Here is a 21,988-nt window from a genome sequence, read left to right as displayed (position 1 = left end):
TGAGTATGAACCTATTAGTTTACACGACATTAACCGTCGTATTAGGTTTATTCACTCAGAATTGTATTCTTTGTTCATGACTAACGACATCAGTCGTGATATTTACGATTTTTGTATGGTTGAACATCCACGCATTGGGGTGATTTTGGGATCCCCAAGACCCACAAAACCCGACCCTCCTCAGACCTATAGTTTCATCTCCACATTCGGTCACTGAGGGTATTTCTTTGGTTATCGATGGCATTCTGGGGCCGGTTGTGAATAGTGAAGACTCTTTCATAAAGGACTCATGGCATTTTTTGAGCAAATTAGGGCAATTTTTAAAGAATTTTGATTACAACCTAACACACACATCATTTTTACTCTTGATGTTATTTCATTATATTCTTGTATTCCACATCTAGTTGGAATTGATGTGGTTTGTGATTTTTTGGTAAAAAGAAAATGCAATTTAAGCCACAATGCTATTTCGAATATTAGATTCTTTCTTGAGCTTATTTTGGAAAACAATTTCTTTCTACTAGGAGACTCTATTACAGACAAAGAAAGGAGTTGCCATGGGTTCTCCAGCAGCACCAGCCTTTTGCCAATTTGGTAATGGCAGCAGGAGTCTGAAATTCTGCCTTGTTAAACAAAAATTTGACATTAAATTATACTGTCGTTACATAGACGATTTATTTTTTATTATTGAGGGCGATGCCAACACTATTGATTGCTTCATATCAGAAGTAAATTCATCTTCTGATTATTTGAAGTTTACCAAAGGAAGTTTTGGAACATTCATTAATTTTTTAGATGTTTTTCTATACTGGGACACTGTTGAATCACGGCTCCATAGTAAGATCTTTCGTAAAGAGACTTTTACTAATGGGTACTTGCACGTTCTCAGTAACCATCCAAAACACATTGTCAACAATATCCCTAGAGGCCAATTCATTAGGGCAAGTCGGATGACTAGTAAGTACAGTGACTTAATTAATGAGTTTGGCACCATAGTTTCTTTGTTTACCAAAAGAGGTTACCATGACCACGATTTGAACATCACTAAAAATGAGATTTTAAGTAAACGTCTTGTGTCTTTTAAACCTTTACTGGATTATCCATTATCTTTTGTTTCGAACAATGACACTACACCATTAAGAGGTAACGCAGGGAACAACATTCTATGTTCATTAGATATGAGCACAGATGGAGGACAGATTAAAGGGGTTATTGCAAATAATTGGAGAATTATTAATGGTAACAGGGATGTTCAACGAGTTTTAGGTGACCGTCCGGCCTTTGTGTTTAGGAAACACAATAATTTGAAAAGATATTGGGTTTAATAATAAAATTTGTAGATCACGCACCCACTAACAAAACAGGTATGCACAGATGTCATTCCTGTAACATGTATATATCAGGTCCCTATATACTAGTTGAAACCTTTAAAGAACATTCAAGGTTGAGGTTCGTTGATTGTAACTCCACTGGAATGGTTTATATTGCTTTATGTTCAACATGTCCGGCTTTTTATGGCATGACCAAAAACTAGAATTAGAGAACACCTCTACAGCATCAAAATCAGAGATGACAATAATGCTCTTTTAAACACTCTGTAACTTGTTCTCTTTTTAAAAATTCTTATTTTCTGTATTAGAAACTGTGCATCCTGATTTGAGAAAGGGTGATTTTAAAAATTATCTTGAGCAACGTGAAACTATATGGCAGGTCAGATTAAATTCTGACAAGTTTCCAGGCATCAACGATGCCATCAATATTAAATGTTTTTTAAAATATAGAAAACTGTATATTAACAAAGACAGCAGCACTAGTTTATTATTGAAATGAGTGTTTGATTTGTTTTTAAATTAATTGTATTTATATAATTGAATTGCATTATGGTATTTAAGTGTTGGATTTGTTTTGTTCTGTTGCATTCTGAGGAAGTCGAGTGACGAAAGCGGAAATTAAATCAGTTGTACGCTATTGCTGTTTGGTCTCTTTTCACTGCTTCTCTGATCGTGGATTTTTTGTTAGTGGTTTTGGTGCTATTTTGTTTTTTTCCCAAACTATATTAAGGAGTGATCTTATTTGCTATTGCTCCTCTCTAAGCACAAATGATTCTAGTGTACAAAGGAACAAACCACTGCATTTTAACTTTACCTCTAACAGTATTATCAAACTGTGCTACCTATAGCATCTGAACAACTAAGAACAAAATACAACATGAAACAGGCTAATTTATTGGGATCAATTTCACTGAATAGGGCAACTTGCTAAAACTGTTTCGCTTTTCAGTATGGTACAATCCTGAAGTTAGTATATTTAAGGAAGGGCATGCAGGGCTAAAGCCTTTTACATGGGGACAGCCCCCCCAAAGAAAACATTCATCATAATACTTCAAAGAGAGTATTGTTGAGTTGTCTCACTTAAACTGCTTTCAGCATGAAGGACCTACACTAGTGTTGCATAGCATGACATGTTTATATCTTCATTCTTTCTGTTTCTTCTTTCCTATTGCTGATTAACCTTTCTGCCTACCTGATAGCCCTTAGGAAGACTTGAACCTCGCTCAAGCTGCAATTTCCCTCATATTTTTCATTCTCATGTGGAACGTTTCATTTCTATTCTTTTCTCTTACCGTGGAGTAACATGTTCTTCTGTCATATCTAACATTCAGATGCTGTATCACCACCATCGTCTACCTCAAGATACTTCTTTGCATTTCACTAAAATTGTCTCCCATGTTTCTATCAAAGACTGGGCTATCTCCTCCATTCTTCTCTCCCCATAAAATGGATTAGCCTTCCTAATCACTGTCCTTCTGTTATTGTCAGATACGCTAACACCTGACTGAGTACTGCCGTCCGTATTCCTTTACTACATTTACTTACGCAAACCCTCTGTCCATTCTGTTCCAGTCTCTGAATTGCATATCCTGATATAACTAGTCCCTCAGTCAAAACATATAAACTCAAAACATGGCTTAAACTGGGAATCCCAATGGCCAACTCATTGAGGTTTCTGTAATATAGCTGTAGGGCCCAGTTGGGATCAATGAGGAATCATGCCTACAGGGGGTCCCATGCAGTGCACTTCGACTTCCTGTTTCTTTCTAGTCACCCACACTTTTATTTGCCTGCATTGTGTATGTGAAATACTCCACAAGAACAGCTAGCCTAGTTCTTAATTATGAACCTGTAATCTGTAGAGACAGCATGCAGTAATTTTCAGGGCAGCATTTGAAATGTCAAACTTTTACTTCAACATTCCATTCTTTTGTGAACATGCAAATGGGTTTATCTTTTTCCAAGTGGCTGTGAAGTAAACATCTGTTGATTTCTGTCTTCTGTAGGATAATTATGAGGGAGCAACTCAAACTAAATAACCCTCTGATTACCCACCAGTTCTGCTGAATGCCAGGCGCTCCACTACCAGTTAAGTACTGTTAAGGATAACAGTACCCCAAGTGAAACTGAGATCACCATTGAGGACTGATAGCATGCCTTCTTATTGCCGCAACAACTGAAGGTTGGGCATTGCATGGAAGCTTTGCAGTGATTCTAAAGCTACATCCATAACTGGTTATTCAGAGTGTTTATCAGAAGCAGAAGGAGATTGGGTGTATGATGGAGAATGAATGCATTTCTTTTCTGAAACATGGTTAACAATAAGTGCATTTACTGATAATACAGTTTAGTTTTTCTGCTCCTATACATTTCATATCTACAACAAATCATAGTGGAGCCCTTTTCAGTGGCCTTTGTAAGTGGGCCAATTGTCTTCCCATTGTTTCACCATTTATAATTTGCTGCATCAGAAAGTTTGCTCATCTCCTAGAAGCAAATAAAAGAAAGAAATTTACGCAGACCTAATAGCTGGGAGAATTTTCCTGTCCCGTGAAATGCTGAGGATGGAGAAGGCATCTAATTATAGAGTTCTCTTACTCTGACTCATTTCCAACCATGTATAAAAGTATACAGCACAACTTCGGTAGCATCTTACTCTGACTCTTTTCCAGCCATGTATGAAAGTGTACAGTGGAACTTGGGCTACATCTTACTCTGACTCTTTTCCAGCCATGTATGAAAGTGTACAGTGGAACTTGGGCTACATCTTACTCTGACTCTGTTCCAACCAAGTATGAAAGTGTACAGTGGAACTTGGGCTACATCTTACTCTGACTCTGTTCCAACTATGTATGAAAGTGTACAGTGGAACTTGGGCTACATCTTACTCTGACTCTGTTCCAACCATGTATGAAAGTGTACAGTGGAACTTGGGCTACATCTTACTCTGACTCTGTTCCAACTATGTATGAAAGTGTACAGTGGAACTTGGGCTACATCTTACTCTGACTCTGTTCCAACCATGTATGAAAGTGTACAGTGGAACTTGGGCTACATCTTACTCTGACTCTGTTCCAACCATGTATGAAAGTGTACAGTGGAACTTGGGCTACATCTTACTCTGACTCTGTTCCAACCATGTATGAAAGTGTACAGTGGAACTTGGACTACATCTTACTCTGACTCTGTTCCAACCATGTATGAAAGTGTACAGTGGAACTTGGACTACATCTTACTCTGACTCTGTTCCAACCATGTATGAAAGTGTACAGTGGAACTTGGGCTACATCTTACTCTGACTCTGTTCCAGCCATGTATGAAAGTGTACAGTGGAACTTGGGCTACATGTTACTCTGACTCTGTTCCAACCATGTATGAAAGTGTACAGTGGAACTTGGGCTACATGTTACTCTGACTCAGTTCCAACCATGTATGAAAGTGTACAGTGGAACTTGGGCTACATGTTACTCTGACTCAGTTCCAACCATGTATGAAAGTGTACAGTGGAACTTGGGCTACATCTTACTCTGACTCTGTTCCAGCCATGTATGAAAGTGTACAGTGGAACTTGGGCAGCAGTTCAGATACTGAGCTGTACAATGCACACTATAGGAAAAGTTGAAATTATGAATTTATTATAAGTGTAGATAAATTTACTCTGGGGCTGCTCACAGCCAGGTAAGAAAATAAAATTGTGATGCTGCACTTTAGTTCAATTTCAACATTTGTGTATACCTTATTATGGTCTAACAAAACTGTTTAACCTGAAAATTGAAATTATTAATGTGTTACATGCGGATATATACTGTCCTCACTATGAGCAATGTAGACACATGAGCTTGAGTCTTTCTGACATCCAGGTGTTGTAGTACAGTGGTAAAAATCTCAAGAAGAGACCATACCTACTCATTTTAGTAACTGATTACATAAAATGCAGGCACATTTTAACCGCAGCAAATGCCTGAAGTTGCCACAGCCTAGAGTAGCTGGTGCATGTTATACCACATCATCACTTACTCAGTTTTAGACACATTATTATGCATTCTAATTCAGGGATGACTGCCAAGTCACAGCTCATCTGACTGACAATATCAATACATAGTGAACTATCTTACAGTTGACTCCTTTGCAAATGTCATAGATCAGTCAGGGACTGTCCTTGTTAACATAGATCAGACTTTCCTTGTGGCATGACTGTAGTAAAGTGTTGGTTTATTCCCCATTCTAGGTAAGCTGTCATAACCCATTGGTTCTGAAGACTGGCTCATCACCAACAATTTCTTAGTTTCCACAGTCACACAGCTGTTTGTTGACAATGACTTTCCCTAGAATTCTGCATTGTACTGTTTGTTCTGTTATCACTCCTGGAATCTACTTAAGACCTCTTAAGATACATCTATCCTTGTTATTCTTATCTTGTTGAAATGTCTGAAATATTTGTTTTCCTGAACCACAACACTTAAAGTAGCCTTGTTCAAGTCAAAGCTGGTTCAAACATTGCTGCTTCGAAACAATATGAACATATTCCATGCAGGGGCCTGAAAAATCAACATGCAGTCCTTTCCAATGTCTTACTGGAAGTTCCCATGAGTTCAACATCAACTGCTATGGCATTTCTTTTCTTTTGATACTGTACACATTCTTTACACTGTTTAATGTTGCATCTGTGTTTGGCCTCAAACGTTTTGTTTATTTGTTTATTTATTTTACATTTATTGACCAGGTTTGTCCGACTGAGCTAAGTAGACCTTTTTCACCGGAGGCCTGGGGAGAAAAGCTCCACATGTTCTACAGATTATCATTTACAAAAATAACTAAACAGTCAACAACTAGTTTACAGAAAATATTCAGAGTAACATATACATGAATGTCAAGGATTTACTACAGTAAACTGAGGCTATTTAAGCCAGAGTTTTCATTTTTACAGTTCCTGGATGTCATGTGTGCTGCTCATCTGGCACTACTTTCTGGTAATGTCACTTGTTCCTCACAATAACCCTTTTCTACACACAGTTTGTCTCCTCTCTCTTATAGTATACTTTCAAGCTCTTATCCACCAGATAAGGCCAGCATTATATCATGTAATTTCATACTTTGGAAAGTTCTCAGTCCATTGATGTCATTCAGGATATTAGGTCATGTTTCTGTGGCATTTTCTGGAAATAATCCTCTACCACATCTGTTACACTCTCCATCACTCCCTCTTTTTCAGATCAGAAATTTCAGGTAGTGGCATTCTGTGGAAACTGTCTGCATTAAAATGCAATTTTGAAGTTTGATATGCATTGTGATAGTCATAAGCTGATTAAATAATAACATATATTTGCATATGTGCTACTGCCATGATACATACTCATGTTATATTACGCAAAATGGATTGACAGTTGTTGCTGGTCTATATCCAACCTGAGCATGCTACCCCAAAGATATTGTAGAATTTATTTGCAATAAAATTTGAATTCTGAGTTTCCTTCTCAGTACATATTTTTTATTTGATCAAGAAAGATTTGGATTTGCTTAAGCTACAATGTGCTCCTCGTCCAGAAGCATGGTCTGTTTAATCACAGCTTCAGTACAATATACATAACTATCATGATAATTTAAGGATTGGATTCCTATCATAATATATGAGAACTTCATCATCTATTAATACTTCTTTAAATCATAATCCATGCTGTTGCAGTCTGTGTAAATGCTTTCTACTAGCTGTACAAGTGCACGCTTTTTTTTTCCACTCATGGGTAGATCTGTATACAGCACTATATCTAAAACTTTCAATAGGTTTTCTTTAATTCTTTGAAAGATGGAAGGTAAAAAAATTGGTAACAAATGCTTTGAGGTAGCTAAACCCTTATGATTGTTTCCTGTTATATAGTTCCTAGATTCATCATCCAACACCACTTTCTTATAAGCAGATGCTAAAGCTGCTTTTGTTGTCATAGTTCAAGCACTCGGCATGGCCATTAAGTCTTCTGCTGTTGGCCGTGGGTACTCCTTTGTATCTACTGGTTAGTTTATAGGTAATTTATAATCACCGCATACACACATGGGCTGAAATGTTCATCTTCCCATCTGCTCAAAGAACAGATTTAACCCAGTTATTATCCTTCAGTGAATGGATTATGTTAACTTTTCCTAATCTTTCCAATAGTCTTATCATTTTTCATTGTAGATGGCAGGGGATGATTTCATACAGAGCTTTGGAGAAACATTTAGAGTCACCAAAGTGGTGGCTTTTTTCATTTTAATTATTTTGGTCCCCCTTGGATCATCATGTAACTGGCCCAATCCCCAGTACCCCACAGCCACTCTGGGTCTACCAAATTTATCTCCAGCCCCCCAAACTTACTCTGTTACTGCTGGGGATGGTAATGAATCCTGTTGTCATTCTGGGAGCTCTGCCATCATCTCTTCTGTCCTGCTTGGGATTTTTTTTTTATTTATATGCCACAGCTACTTCCCTGCCACACCTCCCACATTCATTGATTATGTTTGAGGGCAACTCCCCTCTTTGAATCATGCCTCCCCTAAGAGAGCATGCTCAATGAATGCCCTCCCACCAGGGATGCTCACGCACATTCCTCCTTATCCCACTTTCAATTGACAGAAAAGCTAATCAAACTGTGCTGTAGTTAGGACTTTACCAGCTCTAAAGTGGCGGCTTTATCACAAAAAGAGTGCTCCCTGCCCTTGAAAACATTTTACTATGCCTTTTAGTAAGTTTAGTTCATTTAACCTACTTTGACTCACGGTTTTATCTACTTCTTTTCAAAAATAAGTTTTATAACCAGTATCTTACACACAGTGATGGCCCCTCCTCTTTCATCACAATTAAAGGCAACATTCCTTTTGCTTTCCATAAAACAAAATAGCCATAAGTGGGTTCAATGCTGACAAATGTTGTCCAATGTATATTGCAATCCTTCAGTCAACCTCCATATCTGTCTTCTCATCTTTCACCAAGAAATAGGTACGCACTCATCCTTTTGTTTTATTTAGATGCATACTATGTATTATTTTCACAAACTCTTTTATTTTTACTTTTAGTGTATGTCACTGTAACGTTCTCCAAAATAGTCCATATATTCAAACCTTCCACCATTATGGCATTTTACATCTTTAAAATTGTAGTCTTGCATGGCATGAATTTCATTATTACAGTAATAAGTTTTCTTTTTCTGGTTTACTACTTGTATATCAACTTTAAGTACTGTGCCAAAATGCCTCATTGTCCCTTAGCTGTTTCATGTCTTTGTCCACTGTTCCCATATTCAAAGCATATCTCAAAAGCTGTTGGAAATGTTAACATCAATTCAGATAACAGCTTTCTATGGCAACCTTCACTGGGAGTGCCACTAGCAAATCTGACTGTGATTCATCTAACTTTGCACCAAATTCTCAGTTCCCCAGGTATTGCTTCACTTCAGCAGTATCATCTGTCACTGTTTCATTCACTTCTTGGTTGTAATAGCTAGAGCAAAACCTTTCTTTTGTTATCAGTTATTTGGGTTCAGAATGTCCCTTTAACATTTAAACACTTTGTTATTAACTTTTCTTGTTTGGTTTCAATGGATGTTTTATTTTAGAATAGCTCATATGTGTAAGCACTCACCATAGTGAATAATCACAGAGTGCTCTTCTTAGGAATACCATTCAATGTCTGTGTGTTAAGTATAACTGCATACTTGGCTTAACTTCATCAAATTCTTCTCAAATGAGCCATATCTCCTTGAATATGAATACCTTTATTACCTGCTCACTACTTTTTCTCTTCAATGTAATGTATCAACAAAGAATACATAATGGGTTCAGATATATATGTTTTAGGCACACTTTATTAACGGATGACCACTGTGAAGTGCAATCATATTACATGCTGCAGGTTAGGCTCATGTTATGGATACTTCAAATTACCACACAGTGTAGCACTAAGTGCAAATTATATCACAGTGGTGTAAATAGGGAATGTATTTCATGTATGAATTTGCAAAAAGAAAAATCGAATTTGTGTTATTTCTGTGTTGCTATTCAAGTAATTACCTAGATATTTAACCTTTCCTTGTGAAAATTGCTGGATGCATAAGTCCACAATATTGATTCCTGTCTTTGGAGAAGTATATGTATGAATATGTGATGTACAGTGATCTCCAACAGTGTGTAATAGAGCATACAGTATTATATTTTTATGCCACAAACAGCATTTAATTTCATTGGCATTCCATTATTTCTTGTAATAACTTATTATCTCCCAGATATCTCGTTGGAGGGCCTGAAGGTACCCTTGATCGAAGGGAGGAGGGTGTAAAATTTCCCTCTTCTCCCAGATATCCTGCTGGAGGGCGTGAAGGCACCTTTGATCATACCCCTCGATCAAGGGTACCTTCAGGCCCTCCAACTGGATATCTGGGAGAAGAGTGAAATTTTATTCCCTCCTATATTAAAAGCCCCCTTCATTAGTAACAGAATGGCTGGAACAAACAAACAGGCAATTGGTACAGTTTGTAATTTAGAAATGACAGTTGATAGTGGTGGTATAAGAGAGATAATCCAGAAACATTGGAAAATTCTGGAGGGAAATACAGAGTTAAGTAATGTGCTACTGTTTTTCTGAGGAAGTCTTGTCGGGGCGAAAGTGTTGAATAAAGATTTTTATACACTAAAGCTTTTTACTTTCCTGTCTTTATTGACCATCAGTAACCTTTGCTATCAGTTTTTTCTGAAAATGATCAGATCATTCAATGGAAACAAAGCTTCTTACTCCCACATAAAAGATGGTTCACCCCAAACAGCCATTTACTTAATATAGTCAAGATCACTTCACATTAGGGACAGTGGAGTTTCCCCTGTAGTGATGTCATTCAAAAATGAGTATGCTTTGTCATTGATGTTCAAACTTGTGGCATTCATTCTGTGTTTATTACATTGGGCAGGAGAGCAGATTGCAAAGTCTGTACTTACATAACAAATTTTTATTGATGCTTGCTGTGAATAATGTGAAGGAAAAGATGAACATGATGAAAATAAGTCATTTTTGTGTTGTTTTCTAGATGGAGCATGACACCACAGACCATAAACGCATACTACCTCTCCACAAAAAATGAGATTGTTTTTCCAGCAGGGATTCTGCAGGCTCCATTCTATGCAAGAAATCACCCAAAGTAGGTTACACTTCTATAACTTATATAAAAAAAAAAGTTTTCTTTTCAGTATTTACTGAGTTGAGTCTTTTTGTTTTTATATTTCCATGTTGCAAAGTGTTGCATGGTATAAGTTTCATTTAACAGGAATATAGATAATCACTGGCAAATCAAACATCACAGTAGAGATGGACAGAAGGTAATTCAGAACTATGCTGCTCCTACTTCCATTACAACTTCTGCTTACCTGCCAAAACTAAATGCATTGATTTGACTTTTCATTATTCAGTTTATTTATTTACTTTCAGTTCTTTGCAGTGCACCAGTGATATGCCTGTTACAGGAGAGATTAAAATCATAGAATGGGATATATTTGTAGATCATTGTGCATGTACGTGTGTGCGTGCGCGCGCGCGCGCGTGTGTGTGTGTGTGTGTGTGTGTGTGTGTGTGTGTGTGTGTGTGTGTGTGTGTGTGTGTGTGCATGTGCGTGTATGATTTCACTGTTTTAATCAAAAACATTCTAAACCACTGTTATGGTCTACATCACTAGAGCAAACCTTTTCCTTTAGGTTGAGTGGCTACTGCGTAAAGTAAAACTGTCTGTGCTGCAGAGCAATAATATCATCACTGTGACGTAGATTATCTGGGATCTGCTAGTAATTAATCCTCTGCTGTCTTTGGCCAAGGATTACTGGGTTGAGTGACCAAACCGTTGCATTAGAGGCCCCAACAGAGGAATACAGGAGTAATTCAGTTGTGCTACACGCAAAGGATTGCTTTTTAATGATTTGTATTGTAGCTGGGGTGATGCAAGTATGGAACTGTGTATACACCAAGCATGGTATAACTGTTAAAAATGCTGTTGTCCCAGCAAAGCTATAAACTCCAGTTGTGACATTGTGTCTGTCACCATCTTCTCTTACTGGCAGGGACTAAACATGCTGCAAATTCTTTATGTCCAGTTTCAGTCTCATGTCCTTTGTGAAAAGTTCTCTTCAAAAATATAACCAAATTATTATAATCTGCATTATCATATTCATAGGAGCATAAGATTTTAGAAGGCAATTGAGTTACAAGTCCATTTACACTTTGTCATTGTCCACTCTCTTGCTGTACCCCACATCTCAAGAAAAGCAGATCATGTCAGTGCCAGAGTAAATGTATCCAGTCATCTAGATTTAATCTGTAGGATGCTACTGTCATTCTTTTTAACTTGCAGAGGAGCTTTGTTCTAGAGGAGTGGGTAGATGTTGGGTAATAAGTTGGTCTCTCCAGAGCATTTTATTTATGCACTGGCAAGTCTCTAGTTATGACATTATTGGAACTATTTATCTTAAAAAAGATACCAGATCAAGGAGGATAGGTCCCTAATGGTACAGATTCATAGATCCCCACATAACAGCCTGTAAGGAACCAGCTACAGAAATTCTGTACTTGTGCTTCAAGTATTTCCTGGTGGATCAAGGATCTTCCTGGTTAAGAACTTGTAATGTCTTTCCAGTTCTTTAATATGTTTAGAAAGGCATATACCAAAGGTGGCATTATACTCAATAACTGGTCTAATTAAGACAGCGTAAAAAAGGCTGATAACTTCTTCTGACTTGAACAATATGTCCTTAGATATGACTTGCACTAAATAGAAGGATTTTCTGACTATTCCTGCTACATGGTTATCAAAGTAGAATTCTAGATTCCAAGATCACTGACTACATTATCATTTAGCAGTGGGGTACTGGCTACACTGTACATTAATGAAGAAAGACATGCCTGCCAAATATGACATTACTGCACTTTTTTAGGCATTAAGTTTAGACCTTTTTCATACATCATTTGCTTATTATGGTTAGTTCCTGCTGTAATAAATGATATCAGATGGAGATATGGCAAGAGTGGCTAACTTGCAATCACCTGCAAATGTAATTAACCAAAGATCCTGATTTCAGGTGTGAAGATCGAAGAAGCAGATGCCCAAAAAGAGGAGTCCCAGTACTGAGCTGTGGGGCACATCTCTTGTTACCTAAAGTATTTTTTTAAGCTGCTCCATCAGCAGGTTTCAGAAGGCATTAAAAAAACATAATTCTGATTTCTCTTGACACTTTATCTTGCCAAAATTCTTCAGTCAGTATGTTTTTTGTGAGGTTCTCCATCTCCCGTACACCTCATAAAATCATGGTAGCAAATGAATTGCTTATTTTCTAAATTTGCCATAGGTGTGTGAGTGTTTGTGTGTGTGTGTGTGTGTGTGTGTGTGTGTGTGTGTGTGTGTGTGTGTGTGTGTGTGTGTGTGTGTCTGTGTCTGTGTGTGTGTGTGTGTGTGTGTATATATATATATATATATATATATATATATATATATATATGTGTGTGTGTGTGTGTGTGTGTGGTAAACTCTCAGTTAACCGGCACACATGGAGATTATAGATGCCAGATAACTGTAGTTTCTGGTTCTTGAGAGTTACTATTAAAAATAGGCCTGACTAATACTGTACCCTACACCATTTGTTTGGTTTGATTTGTTTTCGCATTGGGGAGAGAGGAGATTTATTCCTATCTTCCTTTCTAAAACTCAAAAACGTAAGATACGTAGTATTCCTGTAGGTGGGTGGAAACATTGCACCACTGTCTGACAGATGGGGTGGTGCAATGTAATGTGATCTGCCTTCTGAGATGGTGCATCCTAAATGGAAATATTTCAGACGTACAGTATAACAGAGTTTAAATAATATATGTAACAGTACTGAAATTATTTAAAATGGAATATATAGGAAATATCACACGCAGATGCAAAGTTTAGTAAGATCTAAAAAGTGCCATTGCTGTATATTACAAATATCACTAAAACAGGAACTTCAGTATAAATGTAATAATATAATAAATAGTAAAATTCTAAAATCTGGAGCTAAAGTAGTGTGACATGCATCTGTAGGCATTCTGATTTATAAGCTGATAGAAGGATATGTTTCTCATGGGAGGAGTGCAGTAACCTCACTTCAGTAAGACATAAAGGAGCCTGTTGGGAAGAAATGGTTTAGGAGCTGGGAAGAAAACCTGAGGGTTTGGGTATTTTTAACTTGTTGATTCAAAACATTTGCATATTGTAATACGATTTAGATGTAGTTTGAGGTTGTTCTTTAAAAGCTTGGAGATTGAAAACATGTTTTTAGTGTAGATGCATACAGTAGGCTAGGGGGAGAGAGGAATGTTGCAGATGTTCATCATGTTTCACTGTTGCAGTCATTACACTTGGGTTATCCTGCTGGCAGGCTACCCATAGTCAGCCCGAGTTCCAAAGTCTTGGTCCGGCGTCGATTGATGCCGCCTCTTCCCTGACGTCAGTGTGCCAGGGGTATAAAAGATGCAACCGACACCATTTTCTTCAGTCTTTCTTGCCGCGCGGTGCCCGAAACAAAAGCAGTTCGCAAGTGCCGGAAGGCCGACTCCTGAGATTTTCGAAATATAGTTTCAGAACCGAAGTCTTCAATAAAGCTAAGTACCCTGTTGGGGAAACCTTTTCTTGCTCCAGAAACAATGTCAGTAAAAGTTAACAATTGTATTTCTTGTGGGAAGCAAATACCTTATAAGGATTTTTACTCTTACTGTATTCCTTGCCTAGGCCCTGACCACGACATTACTAGTTGTCAGTTTTGTGCTAGATTCAACAAACGCACTATTAAACGTCGGTTTGATTTTGCCTTACATTACTTTGGTCGAAGGTTTAACTATATAATGCCGTCGGAACAACCGACGACCAGAATTCATAAAAAGCGCAAAGACAAGGAGAAGGACAGGCATCTGAGGTCCAAAACCGATGACGAAGCCTCTTATAGGCCAGTCGCCGGTTCTCAGTGAGGCGCTTTCGCAGCCCCTGACACCTGCTACCTCAGAGCCACAGGACGTATCCGACTCCCATGTGGAGAAAACTAGGCCTCTGGATACTCAAGGTATTGGGTCTATGGAAACTATTTCCTCAGATGGGTCCGGAGCCGCTGAGCAGGCATCGGCTTCTGAGGGTGTTTTCAGACCTTCACAGCTTACTATTAAGTCCTCTGCAACAGCCAAGGTACAGTCAAAGACACCAGTAAAGACAAGGAAACAAGTACAGCATTTTCCTGGACAGTCATCCATGCCAAAGAAACAGATGCTTAAAATGGCCGAAGACTTAATTACTTTGATCAGAGGATCCCATCCCCCTCCTGAAAAAAGGCCTAGGCAAGACACTGATTCTGATTCCTCTGACCAGGTTTCTATTTCCTCTGATTCCTCTTCAGATCAGGGTTATTCTCTCCCTCCCTATGAGGACTCTGATGCTGAAGAATCTATACCTTCAGCCTCTCCACCTAAGGATTATTCTTTTGGGGAAACTCTGCACACCATGAGGGAACATTTCCACTGGGAGAGCCAGGATTATTCAGAATCCAAGAAAAGGCTCAGAGATTTTCTTTTACTGCCTCAGCACAGGCCCCTAGCTATCCTCCCTGTGCTTGATATTGTTGATGATGTTTTCTCTGAATCCAGTCTGTCTCCTGATTCTTTACCACCTACACCAGTCAAGCCAGACAGGTATTACAGAGTCCCTGACTCTCATAAATTTCTTTATAAAAACCTGCTGCTTTCTCAGGGTCCCAAAGGGATTAGGGCTTCCACTGCAAAAAACCCTGTCCCCTCTGATAGGGATTCCAGAGCACTGGATAGATGGGGGAAAAAAGTCTACACTTCTGCTACTTTAGCTGTAAGGGCTTTAAACTGCCAGTTTCACATGCTTAAATACCAACAGTACCTTATGTCTTTGTTAAAACAGAAAATGCTTACAAACTCAGAAAATCCTGACAATAAGGAAATGCAGGAATTATTGCATGCAGCTGAACAAGTGGGAAAGTATACTTTGCAATGTGGTTTTGATTCATTAGAGGCTTCTTGCAGAGCCGCAGTTACAGGCTCTGTCATTCAAAGGCATGCTTGATTGAAAGAACAAAGTTTACCTGAACATGTTAAAGTAAAATTATTGGATGCTCCACTACAGCATGATACTTTGTTTGGTGTTAAGGCAGAAGAGGTGTTAAAGAAAATGGAGGATAAAGCAAAATCTATGCAGACAGTAAAGGATTTTTTACAGGTTCAACCACCTAGGCTAAGTAGAAACTGGCCTTCAAAAAATTGGTCCTTTCAAATCTCAGACAGGCCATAAAGAGGCAGATACAGACGCCCAAGAGGCAGATCTCAGCCCCAAGGACCCTACAGACCTAAACAATGGGATGCTTCTACCCCCAAAGGAGGAAAAGACAAATCACAACCTTACAGGAAACAGTCCCAATGACTTCCCTCTACAAAGGCCAAGCACTTACCTTTTGGCAGCACCCCTAGAGGGAAAGCTAGCACTTTTCGCACAAAATTGGTACATAATTACCCAGGACAAATGGGTACTGAATATAATTACTCAAGGTTACAGGTTCCACGTTCACACCCTTCCAAAATCAAAAGGTATGCCGAACTTGCCACAAAACCAATGGGCAGAGGCACAAAAGGAAATTGCTGCTCTCATGGACATGGGAGCTATTCAAAGAGTACCACAGCAAGAACAGGGACAAGGATTTTACTCAAGACTTTTCCTGGTACCCAGAAAGGACAAAGCCTGGAGACCAATACTGGACTTGTCAATCCTAAATACTTACCTGGATGTTCCAAAATTCAAAATGTTAACACTACAGCAACTTCTACTCATGCTGGGCAAGAACGCTTGGCTAGTTACTTTGGGCCTCAAGGAGGCATACTTGCATGCCCCAATCAGACAATCTTGCAGAAGTTACCTGAGATTCACAGCTGGCTCAATGCATTACCAATTCTCTGCACTGCCCTTTGGCTTATCTACTGCGCCCAGGGTCTTCACAAAATGCCTGGCACCAGTAATTGCATTTTGCAGACAAAGAGAAATTCAGATATATCCCTAATTGGATGACTACCTTATTCAAGCAGAGAGCAAGGACATTCTACTAAGACATCTGGCGTTTGTAAAAACATTACTAATTTGCCTAGGGTACACTGTAAACGAAAAGAAATCAGAACTAGTGCCCTCTCAAGAGATAATATTCCTGGGTGCAACCTTAAATACAACTGCCCAGATGGCTTATCTCCCACCAGACAAACAAAGGCAACTGACTCATTACTTTCAAATGATGGCAACTAAGACCCAGCTCCCAGCAAGAAAAATTCTGCAGGCCCTGGGTTTCATGGCATCCTGCATTCTACTAATTCCATATGAAAGACTGCATATGAGGAAACTACAATGGTATCTAAAAAGTGTTTGGACTCAACATTGCCACAGCCTGGAAACAGTAATAACTATAATTCCCTGTCTACAACAGGAGTTTCTGTGGTGGTCCCGGGCCTGTCACTTCAACAAGGGACAGCCCTTCACTTTGCCCACAGCCAGGCAGACAATAACAACGGATGCATCGGATTATGCCTGGGGGCCGCACATGGAAGGAAAATGTATTCAGGGCATGTGGCCGAAGGAACAAATGCATCTTCACATCAATCAAAAAAGAGATGCTAGCTGTACAGAATGCCCTGACAGCCTTCAAGGATCTACTACATCCAGGACAACTGTTGCTAAAGACGGACAACACCACAGTAATGTGGTACATAAACAAGCAAGGGCACACACATTCCTACCCCCCCCCCCCAACAGGCAAGCCATGATTTTGGGGAACACGGCACTGACCTATCATGTACATCTGCAGGCACAATTCCTGCCAGGAAAGAAAATACACTGGCAGATGAACTAAGCAGAAATCTCATGGATCCACATGAATGGAAACTAAATCCATAGGTCTTCAGCATGATAACAAGGAAATGGGGACGCCCAGACATAGATCTTTTTGCCTCCCCTCACAACTGCCAACTACAGAAAGTCTGCACAAGGACTTATCACTCACAAGCATGGAAAGTGGATGCTCTTTCATTCAGCTGGGAAACCCTGACAGTTTATGCCTTCCCTCCACTGCCTCTTCTTCCCAAGGTACTCCTAAAAGTCAGACAAGAGAAGCCACAAATGATCCTGATTGCCCCAGACTGGCCACGCCAGCACTGGTACCCAATCCTAAAGAGCTTGTCTCAAGGCCCAGTCTGGCCTTTACTTCAAATTCCTCATCTCCTGACTCAACAGAACAGCCAGATTCTGCACAGTCAACTCAGAATCTTAAATCTGGCTGCATGGCAGATAATATAGTCACTCAAACCACACCTCTGTCTAAACCTGTTATGGATGTCATTTTAGAAGCCAGGAAGCCCAGCACTAGGAAATCCTATGCAGAAGAATGGAAGAGATTCTGTGCTTGGAACCAGGCCCAAGGACTCGAACAACTTGTTCCAAATATACCTCAGATTTTACAATACCTAACTGAGATGCTGGACAAAGGCCTTTCCTTTTCATCTATTAAGATCCATGCCTCTGCCATTTCAGCTCATTACAATACAGAACCTCCTATTTTTTTGCATCCACTACTAAGGCGGTACCACAGAGGGGCAAGAAACATAAGACCCCCAAGGAGAGTACCAATACCTACTTGGGACCTCAATTTTGTTTTAGAAAAACTCACACTGCCTCTTTTTGAGCCAGCCTGAACAGCTGATATAAAATTCTTATCATGGAAAACTGCTCTGCTCCTAGCAATAACTTCAGCAAGAAGAGTCTCAGAGTTACAGGCACTAATGGCAGTGGAGCCTTTCATCATTTTTCATCAGGACAGGGTCTCTCTAAGGACAAACCCAACATTTATGCCAAAGGTGGTTTCCAGTGTGGCTCTTAACCAAACTATTCAAACTATTCATTTGCCAACTTTCTATCCAAATCCCCAGAATAAAGGGGAGAGACTTCTGCACACTTTGGACATACACAGGCAGCTACGATTCTACTTGGACAAAATAAAAGCTTTCAGAAAAACTGAGCAGCTGTTTGTAGCTTATGCTGCAGGATCACAAGGAAAGCCTATCTCAAGGCAGACAATTTCAAAATGGATAGGACACTGCATTCGCTTCTGCTATGCACAACATGGCAAATGAGTGCCTAAGGGCATCAGGCCACATTCAACAAGAGCAGCAGCCACTTCAGCAGCTTTTCTCAGAGGAGTACCAACCAAAGACATTTTAGAAGCTGCAACCTGGAGTTCAGTGCACACCTTCACAAAGCACTACCACTTACCTCTCTACTCTAAATCCAGAGCAGGCTTTGCCACTGCAGTCCTGCAGGGCCTGGTAGCCTCTCCTAATCCTATTTAGGCCCAGCCACCCAACCTCAGCTTTGGGATTCAACCCAAGTGTAATGACTGCAACAGTTAAACACGATGAACATAGTACAGTTGTGTACCTACCATAAATGTAGATGTTCGAGTGTATTCACTGTTGCAGTCCAGGTTACCCTTCCACCATCCCCCTTTTCATTGCTGGGACTTTTCTGTACTTCTCAACTCAATACAACCTATGTGGTGTATTTTCTTGTAGATGAAGGAATTGTTTATTTTAGTACATGCATGCTTTTTGGCATACTTTTTTAAGCCTTCCTATTTGGGGGCACCTGACATCTGGGGCAAGAAAAACTGAAGAAAATGGCATCAGTTCCATCTTTTATACCCCTGGCGCACTGACGTCAGGGAAGAGGTGACATCAACCGACGTTGGACCAAGACTTTGGAACTCTGGCCGACTGTGGGTAGCCTGCCAGCAGGATAACCCAAGTGTAATGACTGCAACAGTGAATACACTCGAACATCTACATTTATGGTAGGTACACAACTGTACTTTACTTTCCTGCTGTGGTCTTGAGAAATGTTCTGGCTTTGTAAAGTAGACCTAATTTGTGTTTGGCTGTTTTGGAAGACAGCACTTTTATGCTGGTCATGTTTGTCATCTATAATGACACCAAGTAACTTGTGATGGTGACTTGTCTAGTCCTATCTTTGTGTTATTAGATGATACTATATTTAGTGCTGTGCTAGTTGGTTGTGTGAAGTTATTGAAATTAAATGTGATGAAGTCTTTTTGGAATTCAAGAGTAGTTGGGATTGTTCCAGCCAGGTCTCAGTAGATGAGAAGGAGTTTGGGTGACTGATTGGAGCTGGACACTGTTGTGGCTGAGCAAGAGAGAGTTGAATTGTTAGTATATTGTAAGACTGTTGTGTATTTAGCCACCTTATGCATGTCATTTATGAATATATTAAATAGGAGGGAATCCTAATATTGACCTTTATGGTACTCCTGTTGTAGTGTTTGATGAGTAGGGTAGGAATCCTGCCATTTGACAGGTTGTGTGTGGCTGCTGAGGTAACTAGAACTCCATTCAGTGATAGTGCTGCATAGTCCTAGTTGTGAGAGCTTGTTGTGGAGAAGAGGGTGAGATACCGTATCAAACACCTTTGAGACATACAGAAATAGGGTGGGGATGGGGTTATCTATCTAGAAAGTGTGGTAGGACAGTTTTTTGTGCTGTTTTGGGCAGTAAGCCATGTTGTGGGGGGGTAAGTTTTCTTGTAGAAATTTTAAGGTTTGACCGATGCAGCTTTCTAGTACTTTTAGAGAGTGGAGTGAATATTGTATTGGGTCAATAGTTTGAAAGTCCAGTGGACCTACCCCCTTTATTCATTGGTTTTAGTGTAATTTTTTTTTGTTTTGTTTTTACATATGCTTGTACATATTTGTTGATAAATTAGAAGCATATAGTATACGTTACCTAGTGTATATATTAAATATATTCTGCAGGAAAACTGTTAAGTGCTAATTTAGTGGGGTTTAGTTTGTTGAAGTACTTTACAGTAGTAATTGAAATTGACTCAAAAGAGAAATTCTGTTCAGTTAGAACTATAGTTGGAGCTGAGATGAGGTATATCTATATTTTGTTGGCGGTTGTGAGAGGTATTAGTTATAAAATGTTCATTGAACCTGCAAGATGTGTTGAAATTTGTTTAATTTGAAGAAGGTTAGGGCTTTATTTGGCTTTAGAGATTTTGTTGATTAGTAGATTAGAACAGTTTGGAATTATTAGAGTATGTTGTCTGTGCTGTTGTCTAATAGTTCTTTAGAAGATGTTTTTTGGTAAGGTTTCTAAGTTTAGTAATTCTTTTTATGTCATTTACACCAAGCGTTATATGTAGTTTTCATTAATCTTATTGGTTTTTGTGTTAGTCAGGGTGCAGTTATCACTTCGACTGGCTTATATGGTGGAGGTGCCTTGTTGGTTTCAAATTTTTATAAAAGTGGTATTAAAGTATGAGACAGCATCATCCAGTGGGAGTGGTTTTAGTGGGGTCCAGTTGCAATGTTTCAGGGTCTTAATGAAAGTGCTGTTTAAAGTTTTTAGGTTTCTTACAGAGTTTAGGTGCTGGCTCTTGATTTTTATGAAGTCTCTATGTAAGCTGGATAGTGGTCACTAAGTGTATTGAATAGTATTCCAGCCTTATTTTTCAGAGTTAGTAGATAGTATGTAATCCAAAATACTAGCTTTGTCAGCAATTTTCATATATCTTGTTGGATATTTAATTTAGATCAAATAGATTGATATTGTAATGGGAGGTGCTGGTGTCTTGATCATAGGTTCATAGGAGGTAGGTTACTAGATTAATGGCTGCAGGGCCTTTACAAGCCTAGCCATGTAAAAAATCCCGAGTACCCTAGTTGACCATTGTTAGTCGTTGTTTGCAGGGTGATACTATGGTCAGCACCGAGTGCCCCTGTCCATCAGACTATTAGTTATTCACTTAATGTATTATATACATACGTGTTGATACTTCAATTACTCTAAACAGTCTATGTAAGTACGTAATCAATCAGATTGTTTGTGTGAGGTAAGAGCTTGGAGTATTTTAAGAAACAACATGCAAACTTCAGACAGATGATGACCAGATATTGGGACTGAGTTTCCAATCCTGGACCTGCATAGTACAGATCTTGAAGTGATTTTATGGTGTTAATGTATGCACTGCAGCATTTGATGAAGTGAGTGCTGCAATGTATTTTTCCACTTGTTTTTATTTACGTATATGGATCGTATTTAGTAAAAAGTTCCAAATGTTTTATTAAATTATGTCTAAAGAAAATGTAGTCTTTCTTATTGTGACGTTACCTTGGGTAATGTGTGTTGTGTCCATAGATTTTAATGGGGCACCTTCGCACGTGTGCTAGTATGCCCATTAAAGTCTATGAACACAATGCACTTTAATTGACATCACTAAAGTTAATCTTTACTGCTTTTCCTTAGTGACATCAGTGTTCTGAAATCAATTCAGCTAGTTTTAGCATAATGGTTAAGATGTTTACCTTATCAATGCCTGCCCCTAACCCTAACATGTAGTTTACATTAAAAAAGCTTTCTTCATAACACCACCACTACACAAGACAGCTTGGACACTCACCACACACATACACACAAGCATTACTCCTGTCCCCTAACAATCATACTTACACACACACTAAATCTATCCCCTTAACTAAACCTAACCTTAATCATAAAACAGTCATACACACACACACAC

At 39.0% G+C, this 21,988-nt stretch overlaps 1 protein-coding gene across 1 annotated transcript in view; it reads left to right on the top strand.

Moving 5' to 3' along the window:
• The window catches only part of ECE2 (endothelin converting enzyme 2), a 1,144,316-nt gene that overhangs the window by 994,606 nt on the left and 127,722 nt on the right, over positions 1-21,988 (top strand). Inside the window, exon 16 of the mRNA XM_044070640.1 lies at positions 10,379-10,489. Within this exon, the coding sequence (XP_043926575.1) occupies positions 10,379-10,489 (111 nt within the window). The remainder of the gene's footprint in view (positions 1-10,378; positions 10,490-21,988) is intronic.

The sequence above is a fragment of the Protopterus annectens genome, chromosome 4.part1 (genome assembly GCF_019279795.1).
Source record: "Protopterus annectens isolate FY-2018-M chromosome 4.part1, PAN1.0, whole genome shotgun sequence".
Taxonomy (NCBI): domain Eukaryota; kingdom Metazoa; phylum Chordata; order Ceratodontiformes; family Protopteridae; genus Protopterus; species Protopterus annectens.
Note: the sequence above shows the minus strand (reverse complement) of the source record. Positions and strands in the feature narration are given on the sequence as shown.